At 41.8% G+C, this 20045-nt stretch overlaps 1 protein-coding gene across 5 annotated transcripts in view; it reads left to right on the top strand.

Moving 5' to 3' along the window:
* The window catches only part of LOC111569393 (intermembrane lipid transfer protein VPS13B), a 322692-nt gene that overhangs the window by 285122 nt on the left and 17525 nt on the right, over positions 1-20045 (top strand). For 4 of the 5 annotated variants that reach the window (XM_023271473.3, XM_023271472.3, XM_023271475.3 and 1 more), the window contains exons 47-53: positions 6315-6470; positions 9087-9353; positions 11292-11375; positions 11720-11895; positions 14950-15120; positions 17878-18085; positions 19405-19593. In XM_023271473.3, coding sequence (XP_023127241.2) covers positions 6315-6470; positions 9087-9353; positions 11292-11375; positions 11720-11895; positions 14950-15120; positions 17878-18085; positions 19405-19593 — 1251 coding nt within the window. Of the gene's footprint in view, positions 1-196; positions 365-6314; positions 6471-9086; positions 9354-11291; positions 11376-11719; positions 11896-14949; positions 15121-17877; positions 18086-19404; positions 19594-20045 lie in introns of those variants that run through there. The other variant, XM_023271477.3, reaches the window with a different exon arrangement.

Raw genomic sequence — 20045 nt, 5'->3', positions numbered from 1 at the left:
TAAGAGAGGTATTGGATATATCCCATTATTTATGTTTGTCCATCTGTGTCTGTTCCTGTGTTTGTCCTGTGCACACATTATCAAACCCAAGTCACCCAAGTCTGCCATATGAGTGACCTAATGACAGTGTGTTTACGAGGAAGTTAACAGTCATTGCTTTGGTTATGACTGACTGATGTTTTACTGTCTTTTACAGGAAACCTTCTTGCTAAGGATTTTCTCCTGAGACAGGATTAAGCAATAGAGAAGGCATTAGACATGACATCGTACCCAGGATGGAATTTAGTTGGTTCATTGACTCACTGAATATAACTTACACATTAGAAGGGAGGGGATGGCAATTCTCAGAAGTTAACGCCGTTTCAGAATGTGTCAGTCACATGTTTGGGTTTTGCGTCTAGTCTCCATGGTAATCTGAAATCTGGGAGATGGAATTTCAGAAAGTTTATGTGGTACTGATTTTGCATAAAGACCATACATGATCCCAAGATGTTCTTTATGGATTTTTATGTCATCATTCTATCCATCTGATATTTGGTTTGTGGACAGGTGTTCTTTATTACTTTTAAATTAGTCACTATTTCAGCAGTGTTTGATTTGAAAACATAGGTCAGAGTGTCATTATACACTCAACATTCAACAGTGCCATTAGACTCAAAGTCATTTAATTCAGTAAACCCAGTGAAAATATGGTAATGCATTAACCACATCAAACTTAATCTTTCATTACTTTTACATTTGACCACTATAAGGCAAGTTATCTCAGTAATGTTTGCAAGCAGCCTGACCAAAGACATCAGACCAAAAATCTGAGTTGAGTCAGGTCAAGCAAGAGTAAATATTTTCATTATCAAATCCGACACAAGATTAATCTCAATGCAACTGGGATTAATCATCTATAGCTCATTTATATTAGTATATTGGGACAAACGTCTAACTGTAAGCTGTCATTTTGACTGGGATGTACTGTCAATCAGAAAGACATATGAGTAACTTGTGATGCGTTTATTTCCAAAGAGTTAGGATGAATAATTGTAGTTTGATTATTTCAATGATTGTGAAATGTGAAATATGTTTGTTCAGAATGTTTTATTGATATAGTAGTACCATTGGTCAAGTCAAATCTAAAGAATTTGGATTGTCAGGGCTTCCAGCCAGAGTTAATATTGGAAAGCAACAGTATGACTTGACCTTAGTTGAAGCCTGCTCACTGTCAGCCAAACTGATAGAAGACTGTATACATTACAGTGCGGTCACAAAATGACAATAGTTTGTGTGGTTGCAACCACAAACTCAGTCTGAATCTTAATGTAGATCACTCTGGTACTAAAGCTGGCACCTTCCAATGTACTGGAGGCTAAATGTCCCCCATCAACCCACCATAATATAAATCTGTCTCTGGGGATTTAAGGGAAATGAAGAGAGATTTCAATTTAACATTTCTCTCTCACTCAATATCCAACTTGGGGAATTCTCGTAATATAACAGATGGGTTCTTAGTTGGTTTTGGATGAAAAATCTTCATCTCAGGGCCAGCTGCTGAGGGTGAGTGTAGGAGTTTTTAAAAAGATTTATTTGCTGATGAGATTAAAATCTAAGTAGAATTTGAGGTTGCAAGCTGAAGGCTGTTTCTTCTCAAATATTTGTTTTTGTGAAGATACCAGTAGAATACCACCAAGTTGATATAGATATTAAAGATGTTTTCTGTGTTTGTCTAAATAAAGTCTGAATAGTTGCTTTTGTGTTTTTTGAAACGGAGAGATAATTTACCCTTTCATACTTGTTAATCTTTTGACGTGAGTTCAGTTTTGTTGGTCACCTTCACATCGTGGCCAAGGTGACTAACTATATACTACAGACAGTTTTGGCCTTCCCGCTCTCTCAGCCCTGGGACATATTTCATCATTTTGGTCCTTGAGGTCATAGGTCTTCAAATTAAGGAGCAGATGTGATGGTTTCTTCACATGCCCGAGGGTACCACAAGCAAAATGAAAAACTCACTCCCACTCCTCCCCCCTCTCATCAAAGCACCGACCAGCCAGCTCCTTCTTCACACCTCAGCTCTCTAGCACCAACACCACCAACAGCACCCCTCCTCCCATCCCCGTCTTCTACCACCTCCGGACTCCGCATACAGCCCCATCACCCCTCCTCGTCTCACCCCCCACCATCACCCCTCCCCCTGCCACCCTCCCCCTGCCTCTCCATAACAGCTGATCAGGTGAGAAGTGAACTTAAAAAGATCAAGACCAGGAAAGCTGCAGGTCCTGATGGAATCAGCTCCAGACTCCTTAGAGACTGTGCAGACCAGCTCTGTCAGGTGCTGCTGCACATCTTTAACCTGAGCCTGAGTCTGGAGAGGGTTCCTCTGTTATGGAAGACTTCCTGCCTGGTTCCTGTCTCTAAGACCAGGAACCCCAGGGAGCCTAACCACTTCAGACCTGTGGCCCTCACTTCTCACCTGATGAAGACCATGGAGAGGATCGTCCTCAAGAACCTCCGTCCCCAGGTGAGCCAGTATCTGGATCCACTGCAGTTCGCCTACCAGCTGAACATGGGAGTGGATGATGCAGTGGTCTACCTGCTGCACAGATCACTGACTCACCTGGAGAAACCCAGCAGCACTGTGAGGGTCATGTTCTTTGACTTCTCCAGTGCTTTCAACACCATCCAGCCTTCTCTGCTCAGGGTGAATCTTGAAGGAGCCGGAGTAGACTGTCACTTGGCTGCTTGGACCATCGACTACCTCACCAACAGACCACAGTACGTGAGGCTTCAGGACTGTGTGTCTGATGTGGTAGTCAGCAGCATGGGGGCCCCACAGGGGACAGTGCTCTCCCCCTTTCTCTTCACCCTGTACACATCGGACTTCCACTACAACTCTGGGAGCTGTCACCTCCAGAAGTTCTCCGATGATACAGCCATTGTTGGGTGCGTATCTGAAGGGGACGAGCGGGAGTACAGGATGGTCATCTCTGACTTTGTGGACTGGTGTGAGCGAAACCATCTGCAGCTCAACGCCAGTAAGACGAAGGAGATGATCGTGGACTTCCGCAGGAGGAGGACACCCCGGACTGCACCGGTGAACATCCAGGGTTTGGACATTGACATGGTGGACACATACAAATACCTGGGTGTTCACCTCAACAACAAACTGGACTGGACACACAATACAGAGGTCCTGTACAAGAAGGGCCAAAGTCGTCTCCACCTGCTGAGGAGACTGAGGTCCTTTGGAGTGTGCAGGACTCTGCTCAGGACATTTTATGACTCTGTGGTAGCGTCTGCTATTTTCTATGCAGTGGTCTGCTGGGGAGCAGGGAGCACTGAAAGGGACAGAAAGAGACTAAACAGACTGGTCAGGAGGGCTGGTTCTGTCCTGGACTGTTCCCTGGACTCCATAGAGGAGGTGGGTGAGAGGAGGATGTTGTCAAAGCTCACATCCATCATGGACAATCCCTCTCACCCACTGCATGACACTGTGGGGTCTTTAAGCAGCTCCTTCAGCAGCAGACTGAGACATCCACCCTGCAAGAAAGAGCGCTATCGCAGGTCCTTCATCCCATCTGCTATAAGACTTTACAACATCAGCATCACTGGCTGATGTTAACATAAACTGGACTATATCATTACCACCCCAAACCATAAAATTTGCACTGACATTCTTGCACTGCACATCTCTGCACTTTTAAACTTTATTTTTATTTTTATTTTTTCTGTTAAAAAATTTTGCCACCCTTGTATATATTGTAAATAAAGCTGCTGTAACAATGTAAATTTCCCCTGGAGTGGGGAGAAATAAAGAACTTTATCTTTATCTTTATCTTTATCTCTTTATCTTATTAACTCTTGCTTGAAATGATTACAGTGACCGGTTAAAGGCTTTGTGCGTGTATATTCATCATGCTGTTTACACCTACAAATACCACTAATCAAAGGACAATGGGATCAGTGTTAAATTTCTGTTTAGGATTAAGGACCATGTTTTTTTTTTTTTTTTTTTTTTTTTTTAAATACATTTCTGTTCATAGAGTTCACCCATTCAGCAGAATATTGTTACTGTAAGACCAGGTTTAATTCATGTGCATAAAACCACTATCTACATGTGGTTGACTGGGTTTTCTCAGTGTCATAAAGGTTGGAATACGTCACAAAGAGGAAAAACAGCTTCTTATTTTTCATTCTTGTTGTCCTACGTGTCCAGTTCATCTGTGTTACTGCTGTTTTTTTTCTTCTTTTTGCTGCCTGAGTCAGAGTGGTGATGAATTAAAACAAAAGCGGCAGTGGCTTTTTGAAGTTTGAGGAGAGACTTTATTATGACTTCTCCTTTAAAGGTCAAGTTGAGCCACAGGCATGATAAAGTGCACAGAGAAAAATGGAAGGAATAGATGAGTTTAAGCAGAGAGAAGTGTTGAAATAACAAATCCATCCTCACAGATGGTGCTAAGGCGTAGCAGTGACCTGCAGTTTGCCACCACAAGATTTAAACCATAATTTACACAAATCTTGCTGCACTCAAAATCTGAAGACTGAAGCCAATACTACGAATCTAAGGCAGGTTTTGAAGTTGAATGCAAATTAAAAGGTTTCCATCTCATCAGTAGAAGGGCAATTTGAACAGAGACTGAGAGCAGAATTGCAGAAAATCCCACAATGAAGTTATTTTCAACGTTTTCCTCAAACTACCAGGATCTTAACTGGGCTTGATTATGTTAGTGCTGGTTTAGAGATCTAGTGGTTCTCCACCCTCAGGCTTAACCTTAACCTTCGCCACCTGGCTGTTTACACCACTCTGCCACTTTTCCTGTGACTAAGTCTACTGAGCAAGAGGTCTAAGAAACTTTAGTCATTTCCATGCAGCCAACAGGCAGGAGGGACAATCTTAAAAGAAAGTGAATTCAGGCTTTGATTAAGACTGTTATTGTAAAGAAATCTGTCTTCAAACAGTGAGGAAAGACTGCGCTGGAGAGAAACATAGAAGGTCTTGACCAGGGTCCCCCCATGCTCTTTGACCTCAGGAGTAATTTGTTTTCTTTAAACAGATTGGCTAAATGTTCGGCACGTTGGAGGAACGACCCAAAGTGTAAATGTTCAAAAATGTGTTTCAGTGTTTCAATGTGGTCGCTACTCCTCCGGGAGATTATTGAACCCATCCCTCCCCCCCGCTGCCTGTCTCCCCTGTCTTTCTAGACTCTGTCTTAGGGTTAGGGTTGTTTTTCTCACGTTTTCACCCCTCCCTTTCTAACTGTTGCAAGTTTGATGTGTTGGCAGCAGTGCTGACACATAGAGTTCAGTAAGGTGGAAGGTCAGCCATGCTGCCTCAGGAGGGTAAAAGGCTTTAGATCTTCTTGCATATTTATGATTCTCCTCCTATATTGTGACCATAATCCCATGACAACACTCACATTGTTTGACAAATGAGTTTCCTTGTCATGTAGCGCTGAGCAACCTGTGATGAAAACTGGACAGAGAGTCTGTGAATGACCCGACTGTAGTGCAGGTGTGATGGACATGTGGCCAGCCTGCTTGACTTTTGTACTGCATGTTTGTGGATTTAAGTGCAGAGGGCATGCGGCAAAGGCTGTAGCAATATGCAGTTCGTGATACTTTGATTAAATCTAAGTCAGTGTATCGCAATGTGTATGTTGTGTAACGGGGAAAGCAATTAAAACAGCGGTCTTCACACTGTTTGCAGATACAGATGTCGTTGTCTTAGAAATCATGCCTCTTCACATATTTTCAGCCCTGCTGCCATGTCGAGGCCCACAATACAAGGAAATATGTGGAAAATGGTTGGAAAATTGTCACCACTGTAAAGTTGTTTGAATGTGAGAAGACGGGACAGCATCTGTTTATTGCTGTCATCTTGAGTCTGTGTGTTTACACCCAGCCACACACATGGATGTGCGCCACATTGACGTGATGGATATGAGGCTGAAAACATTGAGAGCCAAACTATGTGCCTCTTATTTAGATGTGAAGAGAAAAGAGTCTTCCACATCCAACCACACAAGCACACACACACACAAACACACACAGCCATAATGATCTTCCACATCAGCTGTTTTCCACCAGCCAGTTTATTGTGTACGACCTTCCATTTCTACTTCTAACAGCATCAGGCCCATTCAGCACCAGTAAACAGGAACTTTGTTGTTCCTCCCCCCTCCTCCTTCAGAATCCTCTAAACAAAGAATCTTGTGTTTACTTGCCTTTTGCTCGGGGTAAATAAAGGGCAAGAAGACTAACCTCTGATGTCTGGTGTCTTCTGTCTCTGTTTTTGTGTGTGTATCCTGCTCTGTCCCATCCTGCAGCTGCTGCACATCTGCATCGAGGGATGGGGGAACTGGCGCTGGTCGGAGGCCTTCAGTGTGGACAATGTGGGAACTCTGCTGAGGACCATTCAGTACAAAGGCCGCACCGCCTCACTTATCATCAAGGTTGTGCAGCTCAGTGGGGTCCAGAAGCAGGTACTGTCAGATTTTGCTGATTTACTATTTTTCTTGAATAAAAACTTTGAAAAAATATGCAGGAAAAGAGACGTTTTGTCAACACCATATTTACATTCTTCACAGGAAATCATATAGACGTTATTAACCTCTATTCAGCTACAATGCTTTAGAAATAGGTATGAAAGTATTACATTTGCTGTTATAGGAACATGTCTTAGTTGACCAAAAAAAGTTCATCTCATGGTCTTCATCAGCAGATGGAATTTGTTCAGTTGTCATGGAGTCGTCATGTTTCGTATTGCCTGGTAAATGTCTTCTGGCATACAGAAAGTTCTACTTTTTATAGTTCTTCTAGCCACATCAGGGTTGGTCAGAATGGTTATAACCAAAGCTTTGTAGTTAGCTTAAGCAATAAAAGGAGAGATAATGAAGAGTATTACCAACCCCAGATTTAATTGGCAGAAAATCCCAGGCATAAGATTCACATTACTAGCTGCACTTTGTAATTGACAATAGAACATTTGCGGTGCGAGTACACCACAATAGTAAATACAGGCGCAAGTTTTCATCTGAATCAAAAATATAGGGATCCTGCAGATCATCTTGCTGGTAACCTGTAACTTTATTTTTATTTTTTCTGTTAAAAATTTTTTTCACCCTTGTATATATTGTAAATAAAGCTGCTGTAACAATGTAAATTTCCCCTGGAGTGGGGAGAAATAAAGAACTTTATCTTATCTTTATCTTATCTTTAAAGAAAAATCTGCACTGAAAGCTGGAACATGTAAGGCCTGTCTATCCCTGACAGACAAAACCTGCCTCCTTTCCCAGCATCTCATTTCAGGATGAACACTTTTTAATCTCCACTCTGTTTCTGTGTTCTGATTTAGTAATTGCTTGGCTAACAACAGATTGTAAAACAAAAGCTTATGAACTTTTAGCCATCCAAAAAATGCAATGTGTTCCATCAATCCACAAAGAAGATCACAGGAAATCACAGCATAAACCAAATCAAAAACCACGAATAGGGATGAATCATGTTTAATTTTTTTCCACAAATACAATGCAGTTGCAGTATTGCTGAAAATGCAGTATTGCTGAAAATGCAGAAATGCCATCAGATTATGGCTGTGACACTTTGTTATGTAAATAGTGTCAAGTGTCACACACGTTTGCCTCTCATCCTCCAGACAAAACAGATGAGGCTTCTCACATTCCTGCTTCCATCTGTCACAAACTTTGATTACATCTTGTTTCCATTGGATCCAATGAGTATGAGCATTGGTCACATCTAATTCACAACAAAAAGCATCAGAGTAGGACAGCTGCTGCCACTACAGAGGAAGCTGGCTCCTGCCTGCGAGAACATACCTCAGTTCATGTTTTCTTTTGTGAGGGGGGCTTCATACTTCAAGTGTTGCACACTGCTGTCCTTTCCCTCTGTCTTGTTTCTCTATGGTCTTTAATTGTAAAATTGTAAGAGCCTCTTAATTACACATATTGGCTCCGTATGTTTACTGCTGTTAAATATTTGTAAAGCTCTCTCATACAATCTCACACATACACACACACACACACACACACACACACACACACACACACACACACACACACACACACACACACACACACACACACACACACACACACACACACACACACACACACACACACTAGTAGCACTTTAGTGCCTGTGGGAGAACACTTGCAAAGGCAGGTGCATTGAGGCTACTACTAACAATTACTGTCACAGTCTATTATTCTGTTGATTATTTTTTGAACAATGATTTCTTATGCAAAGTGAATATAGTGAGCAATCTTCAGATGCTTTGTATTATCCTAAATGTAATGTTCAATAATATTTTAAAAGAAAAAGCAACAAATAGCATAATCTTTTTAATACTCTTTAAAATGTTCTTTCTCATGTTCTCTGACAGAAACTGTGCTATGGTGTGTGTTTGCTTCAGCTAGCTGCTGACGTGACAGTGTGTCTATAAAAGATAAAAGAAACATTTAATGGGGAGATTTTTCTTCATGATGCAAGACTTGGGGCGTGTGTCTGCGTGCATGCTGTAAATGGACTGATGACAGTGACTGTAGAAAACTGTCAGCCAGTGAAAACCTGACAGAACCCTTTGATAAGAGCACAGACTGCAGAGATAAAGTTAAACTGAAGTTTTGCAAGTTCATATTCGTTTTTTGCAGAACATTTGATAACTTTCCAGATTATGATAAAAAAAAATGTGCAATGCAACCCTCTTATTTAAGTATGTATTTCCCCTAGTTTTAATTAGTTTTTTTTTATGCCTCAATAGACATACTGTGCTTGTGAGTTGGCAGAGCAGCAACTGAAGCCCTTTCCCCTTACACCTTTCTGACTGCATCAGTGTGGCTGTTTACCCCCACTTCCACGCTATGATGATTCCTGTCTTTTTTTCCTCTCTATGGTACAGCTTTTTCGTGTCACTTTTCTTGAGAACAGCTACAAAACCTTAACTGTACTTTTCTAGCAGTTCTCTACACAGTGTACCCTCCATTTGTTAGGACTCTGTGTGTATAGCCTTCTACATTGGAAGAACTATTTTATTATTATTTGTAATTGTGGCATTTCTCCTATGAACCCTTCTCCCCCAGGTAATCATCTGTGGACGGCAGGTGATGTGCAGCTACCTGACACAGGACATTGAGCTGCGAGTGGTGCAGCACTACGTGGGTCCTGACAGTCAGACGGTGGTCAGAGAACACTGTGACTGCCTGGAGGCAGGAGCCAAGCTGCCTTCCTATGTGCTGGAGGATGCAGAGATGACAGAGCTGTGTGTGAGAGCTCGAGGAGATGAAGACTGGTCCCAGGATGTTCAGCTGGAGAGGAGGGACAAGGGCAGCAGCAGCTCTGTTGTACAGGTAGAACAAACCAAATAGACCTAAATACATTAGGTCAACTATAGCCACCTTTTGTGCAGTAGAATATATCCCAGAGAGCAATCTGAATGGTTTTTAGTGCTGGAGGCTACTTTAGTTATCGCAGATGTCATTACTGAAGAGACATGTTTGATATGGATATCCTATGTGTACACCAGCAGATGAAAAAACACATTTGTTGACTGTAGTAGCTCCATTGCACATGGAATTGTCAAAATAAGAGCTGTTGAATGTGCTTGCCAGACAAGCACAGAGAGACACACGCATTGCACACACCACCACTTCTAACCGGCTCTCCATCCACACACACACACACACACACACACACACACACACACACACATGTTTGGAGCTGGTGACTGGACCACCAACTGTGACCGGATCCTCTTCTCCTGGGTGGCCACAGTGGCAGAGCTTCCATGCTGCTACTCACTGTTACAGAACAGATTGCGATCTTCCCGTCAGATAGGCTTACAAAGACTCTCCGACCATGTTGAGAGGTAGAAAATACAGTTTATGCTCTCTCATAACAACACTAACCATAGACAGGAAACACAAACTGATATGTGGGCACAGGGAAAAGCTTTGAAGGCACTTTCACACCACTGGTTTAGCGCCAGCTCCGTCCCTGCTGTTGTTGCTCTTGTTCTTGTTTGCTTTTGTTGTTGCTCTGTCTTTCTTTCCTTCGTCCATCTCTTTTTTCTTTTCTTTTACAAGCCTTAACAGTTAGCCATTCTACCTCCCCAGCTTCTGTGTGTGTCTGAACATCTTTGAATCTGCTCCATCCTCCGCTGTTATCTGTTCTCCTAAAATTAGGCATTCATTACACATAGGGTTGGCTCCAAATGAGAGAGCTGCCTGGACTAGTAGCTGGCTTCTTAGATCTCTCTATCTCTGTCTGTCTCCTGCTATTTCACTCTTGTTTCCTCCCTTTCTTTTACTCTCTCACCCATGCACTGGCTTACTAATCTGTTTTGTACTTATTAACTCCTCTGCCTTCTTTAATTCATCCTCTGACACCCAGCTTGTCCACCTGCCCTACCCTCTAATCGTCTCCCCTGTTGTTGCCTGTCTCCTTTCTCATCTGTGTGCAGATTTTCTATATTAATGATCCATCTGAGGTAACTCCTCTTCCATATCTCACCTCCTCCTTAAGTCCATTTCAAAGCAGTGTCTTTACTCTTTTCTCAAGCGCAGGAGGTCATCATGACATTATCAGGCCTATAGAGTTTATGTTTTCCAAAGTTCACTCCTTCATCCCAGTAAGGCTGTTTTGCAAGGGCTTGTATATTAAAACTGCATGTTCACTCTGTCTCTTTGCTCCACTCTACTGTCCCCTCCAGTAAATGAAGTCCCCCGTCTGCCATAAACTAGACCATTTGTAATGTGTCTTGGCATCTCTAGGCTTTAATGAGGAGTGAAGAGTAAATGGGACAAACACCAGTGACACATTAAGAGTGTTCGGCCTTCAGTGGGAACATTCTCAGCGTTTAAATCTTGCTAAGATTTAACTGCGTGTAATGGCCCATTATCTGGCACTAACAGTTGTCAGTCGCCTCAGCCATAATATTCTGTTGCAGGGCCTTAGGGAGACTTAACTTTTAACTACTGGAAGAAGCCAAGAAACAGAGATTTTTCGGACAAGACATGATAATGCACTACTGATGGAAGCTATAAATAACCTGTCAAGGGTAATTGATTGTAAAGGAATTTAAGCCATCTGATAGCCATATTTTACATTCTTACCACAAACACAAACAAAATGCCATTGAGTGGGTTTGATCAGGCTTGTTTTGTTAACCTTTGGCAATGTATAAACAAGATACTAGCAGTATTAAAATACTACATCCTCCAAGGTATACTATTGCATCTCTATAAAGTAATGAGGCCATTGATAACAGCCAGTTTATGTCTTCTCAGGTGCCCTGTTCCAGTGGCTCCTTGCTTTATGTGTGGTGTACTCTCATTACTATTGAACCTGACTCTCACATGCAACAAAGAGTGGTGAGTAGCCTGCATACAAACACTTAGATGCACAGTGTTTATTTGGAATATGCATCACTTTCTCCTGCTCTTGTGAGGTAATTATAGCAATAAATCATTGATCACTACACCATACCAACACATTACCGTCACATGAACAGAGGAAATGTTACAGGAACGCTGCCTTTGTGGTTATATTATTTGCCATTATATTTTCTACACTTTCAATTTTGAGAATAGCTGAGACCTCACTTTATATTCATTAACATCTAAGCTTTACATCATCAGTTAACTATATCTGTTTAATTCTGCACCATCACAGTTTGTCTGACTGATGATTGTTTTGCATGAATCCCATGTTTCAGGTGGTTTTCAGTCCACTGTTTGTGATGAGGAGCCACCTGCCAGATCCACTAATCGTCCACATAGAGAAGAGAAGTCTCAGACTGAGAGAAAGCCAGCTAATACGTGGACAAGGCCACCAAGAGCCCCTACTAAACACTGAAGCTGACCTCACCCACCACCTCACTTTTCAGGCCAGGTAAAAAAAAAATAGTAATAATAATTCAAAAGATTTTTTTTTAAAAAAAGAACAGAACCCAAGGAGCAAAATCTCATTCATCAGCCTAGCACATATTTGTTCTCATAATGTACAGTAACTTGCGACACTCAAAAGGTAACGTCAGTGAATAAGATACCGCCAACTATCTCAGCTTCAGGACTAAGTGCAAACATCTACATGATGACTCACTAACTTTTCTGCGTGTCTCTTTATACAGTCCATTAACATATCTGACAGTCTCTTCTAATGATGGAGGCAGGCCCTCGCTGCTTGGCTACTTCAGTTTCTGTTTCCATCCTTGCTCATACAGCTGCAAGTGAAAGAGTCTAACTCTGGTCTTCTAGAATGGCTTTTATATGCCTCCGTTCAGCAGAAAGAGAGAGACACTTACTTAAGATCCTCTCACACCACATTCTGGTTTCTGCGAGCCAATATGAAGACATGATCCAGGGGAATCCATGCACATTTTAGGGGAAGAGGAAGCCAGCTTGGCAGCAGCTGAGACACAGCTTCAATTCCAACTTGTCAGGTTGGACTATAAATACACATCATTTAGATATGGGCCCTAACAGACAGCATGTTCTGGGTTCAACACTGGCTCCATATTTGTCCTTATGTTTGCGTGCACATGTGTGTGGAGAAAATTTAATGTGTCTGTGCACACGTTTGCGTGGGCAGATGAGTAGTGTGTATGCATGTGTCCTTGTATCTGTGTGTGGTCTCTGTCTGTCATTGTCTTGGTTAGTTATGTGCCAGTGGAAGTGTGACAGTCGGCACTTCATCATGGGTAGAGTCTGTCACATACATCACTGCTTCGCCTGTTGCTGTGTCCCAGTTTGTCAGTTTGTGTTCACACTTCCTCATTTTGTCCATGTCCTCTTCTAAGAGACAGCCCTTTATACAGTTTATCATAGCAGGTTCCACTAAGTAGAATCAATTGCCACAATGCTCAGTTGCATTAACATTTGCCCATGAAAGAAATGCCATGCATCTGTAATTGATATTTGTGATAGATGGTCTAATAGCATCACCACTATATCTCATGTGTCATGTCACATTCACATAAATGGGACATACGTTGGTCCAAAGTGTATTTCAGTGATGTGATTGTTTATGTCTCAGTATGTGTGGCCCCAAGGGAAATAACTACCACATGTCCATACTGTGTTGTTGTTGTTGTTCCTACTGTACTGCTATCTGTACATCTGTAATTTATGTTGTTTTTTGTGAATGCATGGGAAAAAAATCACCCTTTTGGTAGCAACTGGTGGTGATCTGAATAAACAGAGTAAACACTGAGTGTAATTGACTCCCCCTGAGAGATTTTTTTTTTTTTTTGCTTAACTGTTGTGTTTAGATATCTGGTCACAAAGTTTGTTTTGATTTCAGCTGCCATAAAGGAACCACAGTGGCCATACAGTGACTGGGAATGTATTTGACCTCTGTTGTTTTGGATAAATCCTTTTCATGCACACAAAAACGCGAGCTCAGAAACAACTAAGTGTCTTGTCTTTCTAGGTTGCAACCACAATGCTCCTTGTGTTTACGATCTGTCCCCTGTCTAAACCGCTTCAAACCGCATAAACTTACATACTCCCCTCTCTTGTCCCCCCAACTCAGTCCATTCCTCGTTCCCCTTCCACCTCGCAAACACACACTACAAGCCTCAATTGTAAACATACACACATACACATATTTTGTGCACACAAGCCCAAACCTCTAGGACAGATCCAATCTTGAATGTTCGCTGGTCAACAGCTCATCTTTCCTTCCTGTAATTACACATAGTTGTGGGCTCTAATGGACGAGGTAGAGAGCAGACCTGCGGTCTGCGACACAAGAGACACAGAGAAGTCTTAACCAGAACTGTTGTGTCCTGCTCTCCTCATATTGGATACCACATTAGAAGGCGGAGGGTTACAATCAGAAGCCCCTTCCAGTTCCCCCCTCAGGAACTGCTTTGGATGAAAAGATTCCTGTCAACACCTTGTCCCTCTACTCTGTCTTGCCCCAGATCCATAAGCACTAGCCCCTGTTTTCCCTTTATAGCACAATGGGCTCTATTAATAAACTACTGCTCTGGGGTAAGGGGGCTGCTTTGCTTTAGCCAAGTGGAACTGGATGCTGCCCAGAGAAAGAGAAGAAGCTATTACAGTGTTTGGATTTAGTTATTTTTTTCTTCTTGTTGCAAAGCCATAATTGACCAGTGTCTGGAGCTGAGGTATCCAATAGGATTATTTACTGCCATTTAGCTTTTTCTGTGATCTTTCTGAATCAGTGTTTGTAAGGCTAGACTGCATGTCATGAAGAAAAATCCATAACGAAAGGCAGATTCAACCAGTTTCAAGGTTTTGGGGTAAAAGTGGAGTTTAGGTGGGGGTCACTTTAATTGTACTGAAAAGAACAATGGGAATAGTCAGCTGCTGTCAAGAGATGTCTTTTTTTATAGCGAAGTAAAGAGTATCGTTGAAAATTGTTTCTGACATACAATAAGTAAACTTTCTTCCATGCCAGATTTGCTGAAAAAGCACACAACAGTGGTCATAACCAGTGCCTTTATTTGTTATTTAAAAGATTATTTTTGCAGGGTATTTTTATGCCTTTATTTGAAAGAGCCATTGTAGACAGAAAATGTGGTAAAAGGAGCCAGGGAATGACAGGCAGCAAATGGCCAGCTGGAAATCAAACTGGCAACTTGTCACCCATGTGGTATGTTACTCAAACACTTGTGCGTTGGGCCGCCCCTGAACCAGAGCCTTATAGCTCTCATTTCAAGCAGTCAGTTATCTCACCCTCCATCAAAGAAGAGGAGATAATGAAGTTTAGTGAAAGCAGCAAGGCCTCTTGGCATTAGGGTGTGCAGACTTTTGGGTAAAGCTAGCACATTTTTAGGAATCACAGAAACCTGTATCTTCTGTTTGCTGTCTATTTACCATCCAAAAGACAAATAAAACAAGACAAATAAACACACTTCACATTTGGCTCTTGTTTTAGAAATTTGTAATCATTTTGAGTTTCTGTTTTGTCTCACAGGGAGGATGAAGATGCTTCACACTGTGCTGTACCCATCTCCACCAGCCTAATCAAGCAGATAGTGAATAAGACTGGAAGTGAAGACAACCCAGAACACATCCTGGCAGATTTCTACAGTCCAAAGACCACCACTGAGCTACCATGGCCTTACGCAGCTAAAGACACTGACAGGTAATCACAGTATTACCTTGCATTTGTAGACCTTAGCAAACCTTTAGGAGTAAAATTAATGTTATATGTTTGTTAATGAAAATGCAGATACAGTCAAAGAAATACTGAAACATATTGCAAGTTGGAAGCAAGACTCACATCATGAATGCACAAGCATTTACCCCCAAAACACCATGACACCTCATGATTCATCTAACAAGTCTGCATTTATAATTCCTTTTTATTTTTATTATAGCTCTTATGCAGCAAGCACTAAATATTGGATTTCATAACACAAATTTCATAGGGGCTGTATGTGTTTTTTGTAATAGTAAGCTTCTTACAGCATTCCTTCTCAAAGCACAGAGTTGTGCAAGCGAGCTTTTAATGAGGGAAGCTTCTCTTTATTGCTAACTCTTTGTTCACATAATAAAACTGTTAACTGCAAAGACAATGCAGAGCCATGCATCAGATGTTAGCAGCAATCCCACTGCCTTCCCCACAGACTGGAGATTTAAGCTGTCATTCTGTCACAGTCCCGTTTTCTCACACAAGTCACAGCGCCTTGCATTCACTTACAGCTTGGCACAGATTTGCAGAACGTGCCGTGCATGCACTGTATGTATATGTATGTGCGCATATGTGTGTGTCTGTGTGTGTATATGTTGCCCATGGAGTTTATGTGTGCCATCAGGCAGAACACACATGTGAGTCTGTCCACAAATGTCACTCTGGGAATCATCTTTTGTCACAAAGCAATCACATCTTGATAGCAGCGGTAGAAGACGTAGCCACATGTTCACCCACGGGCTCCAAGTTACAAAAAATCCCCATAGATCTGCTGGACATGTGGGCCATATGTCTGCCTGTGGTTGCCCGGGTTTCTCTGCTCTCTATACATATGCAAACACACACACACATAGATTGTTGCCCCGCACATGTGTATACACACTCCTAACATACGCACACCACCATACACATCGCTCACCTTTAAATGTCACACACTGCGTCTCAGTGGAAGGCTGGTATCTGGTGTAATGGTGTTAGGTTTCTTTGTCAGGCCTCTCTCTTCCCTGTACAATAAATCCCAAAGCCAAAGCACATACCCATCGTAGAAAGTGGCAGTTTGTCTGAAACCCAAGAATCTGCTACCTTGAAGGAGCATCAGGAATAACGCTGAAAGAAAAAGGGAGAAAATTTGCAATTAGGGGATTAATAGCACTGATTGCTATTTCTAAACACACTCAGAACTTGGAGAGCAAGTGAAAGCCACAGTGTAATTTGTATAATTTAACTTAATGTTGATAACAGTGATAGATTTTACTGTTTGGAAAGAATGTTCAGTCTCCCTGGCACAATGGGGAAACCAAACCAGCTACACTGCTTGGCAGGGAGTGTGTAAATATTGTGTCTTATAGAGGCATAGGAAGTTGAAAGTGGTAAATGTTACTTTTCTTTCTCTGTTGGATCTTTAATGGCAGCGAGGCACCTCCGCAATCATTAAACAAACATCTTGTAGTGGTTGGGGTTAGGGTGAGCTCAAGCTGTAGGCAGCATGTGTGTGTTTTCAGAGCAGCAGCTTCTCAGAGTTCACACTTTTAGAACCCTCTTCTCCAGTGTTAGTGGGTTTTGACAGAAGCTAATGAGCACATTTCATTCAAATACCTTTTTGTGAGCTCTGTGTTGTGATTTATGAGCCTTGCACTTTACTGTCCTGAGCGTCAAGATCAGCGGCCTATTTAACCACACACACACTAACATAAACACCAGTAAATGGTAACGGAAAGCTATCTCTAGTGCTTTCACAGCACGAAGTCTTTGGGTTTGTGACAAGTTTGAGACGGCAGGTTGGTAGGTTGAGCAGAGACCAAGCAGCCTTGTGGGAGAGGGAAGACTGGGTCGCCTTTGATGCCTTTGAACTTCAGAGTAATTCCTAGAGAACTGTTTGTTTGGCTCTCTTCTGGCGCCCAGCACTGTTTAGGGCTCACAAGACCATGATTTCCATGAAATGACTGCTATGTCAGTGAATTGGTGGAAAAATTGTTGTGTGTTTCTGTCTGTCTGCCTGTTTGTCTGTGTCTCAACATGCCCATGTGTGATCCCAGATGCCTTGTCAACTGTTCTCTGTATCTGTTTGTGTTGCATAACTTGTTTTCAGACCATTTCTTTCTATTTGTTTAGCCTGTGTGACTGCTGTCAGTGCATTATGGTCTGCATCGTATAACAGTATAAGAATTGTTTGTTTATACATGACACATTTAAATTGACATTTAAGGCCTCATGCTGCTTCTTTATTTGGCAGTGTGTAAAACATGTCCACAGCCAAATAACATGAGCAGACGTGGGAAATTATAGCGTTAATTCTGGTGAATGAGCATAAATGAGCTTTATTGCCTAAGTGATCTTACAATAATGATTGTTTATCCTTACTACATTACAGGTAGCTATGTGGTAGTCTACACAGATATAGTCTATACACAGAGAAACAAGGCTAGAATGGTATGAATCTGTTGTGTGGTCTCTAGGGTTGATTAACCCAGTGGATGGAGTTGAGCTGAGCAATGCATTAACACTGTCAGGATCACATATTTAATTCCTAATAGGCACACTAGGGCTTCAATTTTATGCATAATTTTACAGTACAAACCAAAGCTCACACTTTGTCTGTGTCGATTTTCTCTAGTATACTGTTCACATCTCATTGGTTTATTGTCTTAAATTCTTTATACTCAAGTGTGGTTGGAATTATTTCTGTAATTGTGTGTTCTCTTCCCACAGGTCAGTGCTAGAGCCCCTTGCCCAGTGGGACAGTCCTATGCAAGTGAAATTATCGTGCTGGAAGCCTGGTCTGAACACACTGCTGGTGGAGCTGCTCCCATGGGCCCTGCTGGCCAACGACTCCCAGTGGGACCTCTGGCTTTTTGAAGGAGAGACCATAGTACTGCAGATACCAGCCGGCAAGGTCATAGTTCCACCCAACTTCAAGGTAACGTGCCAGCTACAATGAATGGGTCCCTGTTTTAAAAAGAAGAGTTAAGCTGCAGAGGCCAAAACATCCTAATGTTTAGTCCAAAGCTGCAAACATGCTTATTATACCTTTCCCATAATTAAATTCAGCAGTGCATCTTATTTGACTTCCCTTCCATTCCTCTGAACTTCCCACCTCCAAATCAGTCACCTGCAGTTGTTTTCCCAGGCTGAGGAGTAAACTAGGCACCACTTGTGACACTTTTCCATCTTTACACTGTGGTACTACACAGAATTCATATTTCTCATTAGAACACAATCGAGGCCAAAAGCACTTTGCCAGTAAAGCTAATTTTAATTCTGAAAGACGTTATTAGACAGTGTACTTGCCAGCATTTTTATCATGCATGATCTCCAATGATCTTAATATTGTACTAAAAATGTATTTAGTCTTTACATCAGGAGCTGGATGCCTTTTCATGGCATTAGAGCCATCATTATGAAACCAGCTCTTTTCTCGTGTCAGTCTTAACTAATAAGCACAAAACCTGAGATCATTCACCAGAGCTGCATTACAACAATATTCCCTGCCCGAGTCTTTAACTGCAGCCAAGCTCTGTCACCGTATACTGCAGGGAATGTCTTCTCACTGGTTTCTGGGATCAGAAGAAGTAGTCTGCAGATGGTTTTCCCCCTGTGGAACATAACACACACACACACTCACATTTCTCTGTCACTAACCCAGGGCAAAGCGGGAAGGCATTGTATCAAAGAACAAGTGCTAATACGGTTCAGCACAAAGAAACAAAATAGAAAGTTGTAAATGTCTAATAGCCTGTGAAATAGAAATAAATAAAGCATTGTTTCCATAGTACCCTGCTATTTATCATGGCACGACAAACGGAGAGAAGATCGTCTCAGCTGGGACTCTCAGAACAGATCGGTTTAATAGGAGGAGGCTGGTGTTTTGATCGGCATGTTTCATGATGCTGCTGAGCCAGAAGAACAATCATTGTGTCACTTAAGCATCTGTGGGGCACTTAAATTATGTCATCCTGACATAGCCAACAGTACTGGAAGTTATGTACTCCTCAGTTGCCAGGACTATTTGAAATGCTATACAAGAACTAAGTTGAGTTGTTGAGAGTAGAACCACAGCTGACCTCTGCATATGACAGTTTCCAAAATGCAATCAAATCCAGTCAGTTTTAATAGTAAATGTCGTCTGGCTCGACCAATAGTGATTTGACCTCTGATTCTTTCCCATTTTCCAAACTCACTCCCTCATCCTTTCATTGCTTCATTCCAACCCTTGACCTCTTGTTCCCCACCATCCAGGAAGCCTTCCAGATTGGTATCTACTGGGCCCACACCAACACCGTCCACAAGTCTACAGCACTGAAATTAGTCCATGACCTGACTTCTCCTCGATGGAAGGAGGGATCGAGCTCAGAGGTGGTCACTCTGGATGAGGAGGGCTATGTAGAAGCAGACATCACTCTGGGAGCCTTCCCTGGAAAACAGAAGGTGAGGGGAGCCTAGTTCTAACTTCAAAGCTTTTATAACACACAATCACCATTGCTTACTGAATGTCATGAAATTTGAAAGGATGCATTTCAAACTGTTTACCTGAAGTGATTTATTGGATTCTCGAGGGAAGTACAGACATAAATCCACGCATGTTTATTCGTGGAGGGATTTTTGTAGCTAAATATTTGGTGGTTTTCTGCTGTTCTTAATAATGAGCACTTTTTCTAAAGCAAGGTGAACTAATGTTATGTTAAAACCTAGTTGTTTGGTTGTTTATACACTGATACTAAAACAAAGTTAAATGATAAATAAAAGGCAGACAAGTTGAAGAAAAAAAATAGAATTATTGGAAAATGAGCCTCAAATTAATGGAGCTTCCCAATAATTTTCCAGTAAATAAATAAATCTAATGTACCACTTGAAATAGCAATTAATTTCAAATCTGTGAC

The sequence above is a fragment of the Amphiprion ocellaris genome, chromosome 9, assembly GCF_022539595.1.
Source record: "Amphiprion ocellaris isolate individual 3 ecotype Okinawa chromosome 9, ASM2253959v1, whole genome shotgun sequence".
Taxonomy (NCBI): Eukaryota; Metazoa; Chordata; class Actinopteri; family Pomacentridae; genus Amphiprion; species Amphiprion ocellaris.
The sequence above is the reverse complement of the archived record's forward strand: the minus strand, read 5'-3'. Positions and strand labels throughout refer to the sequence as shown.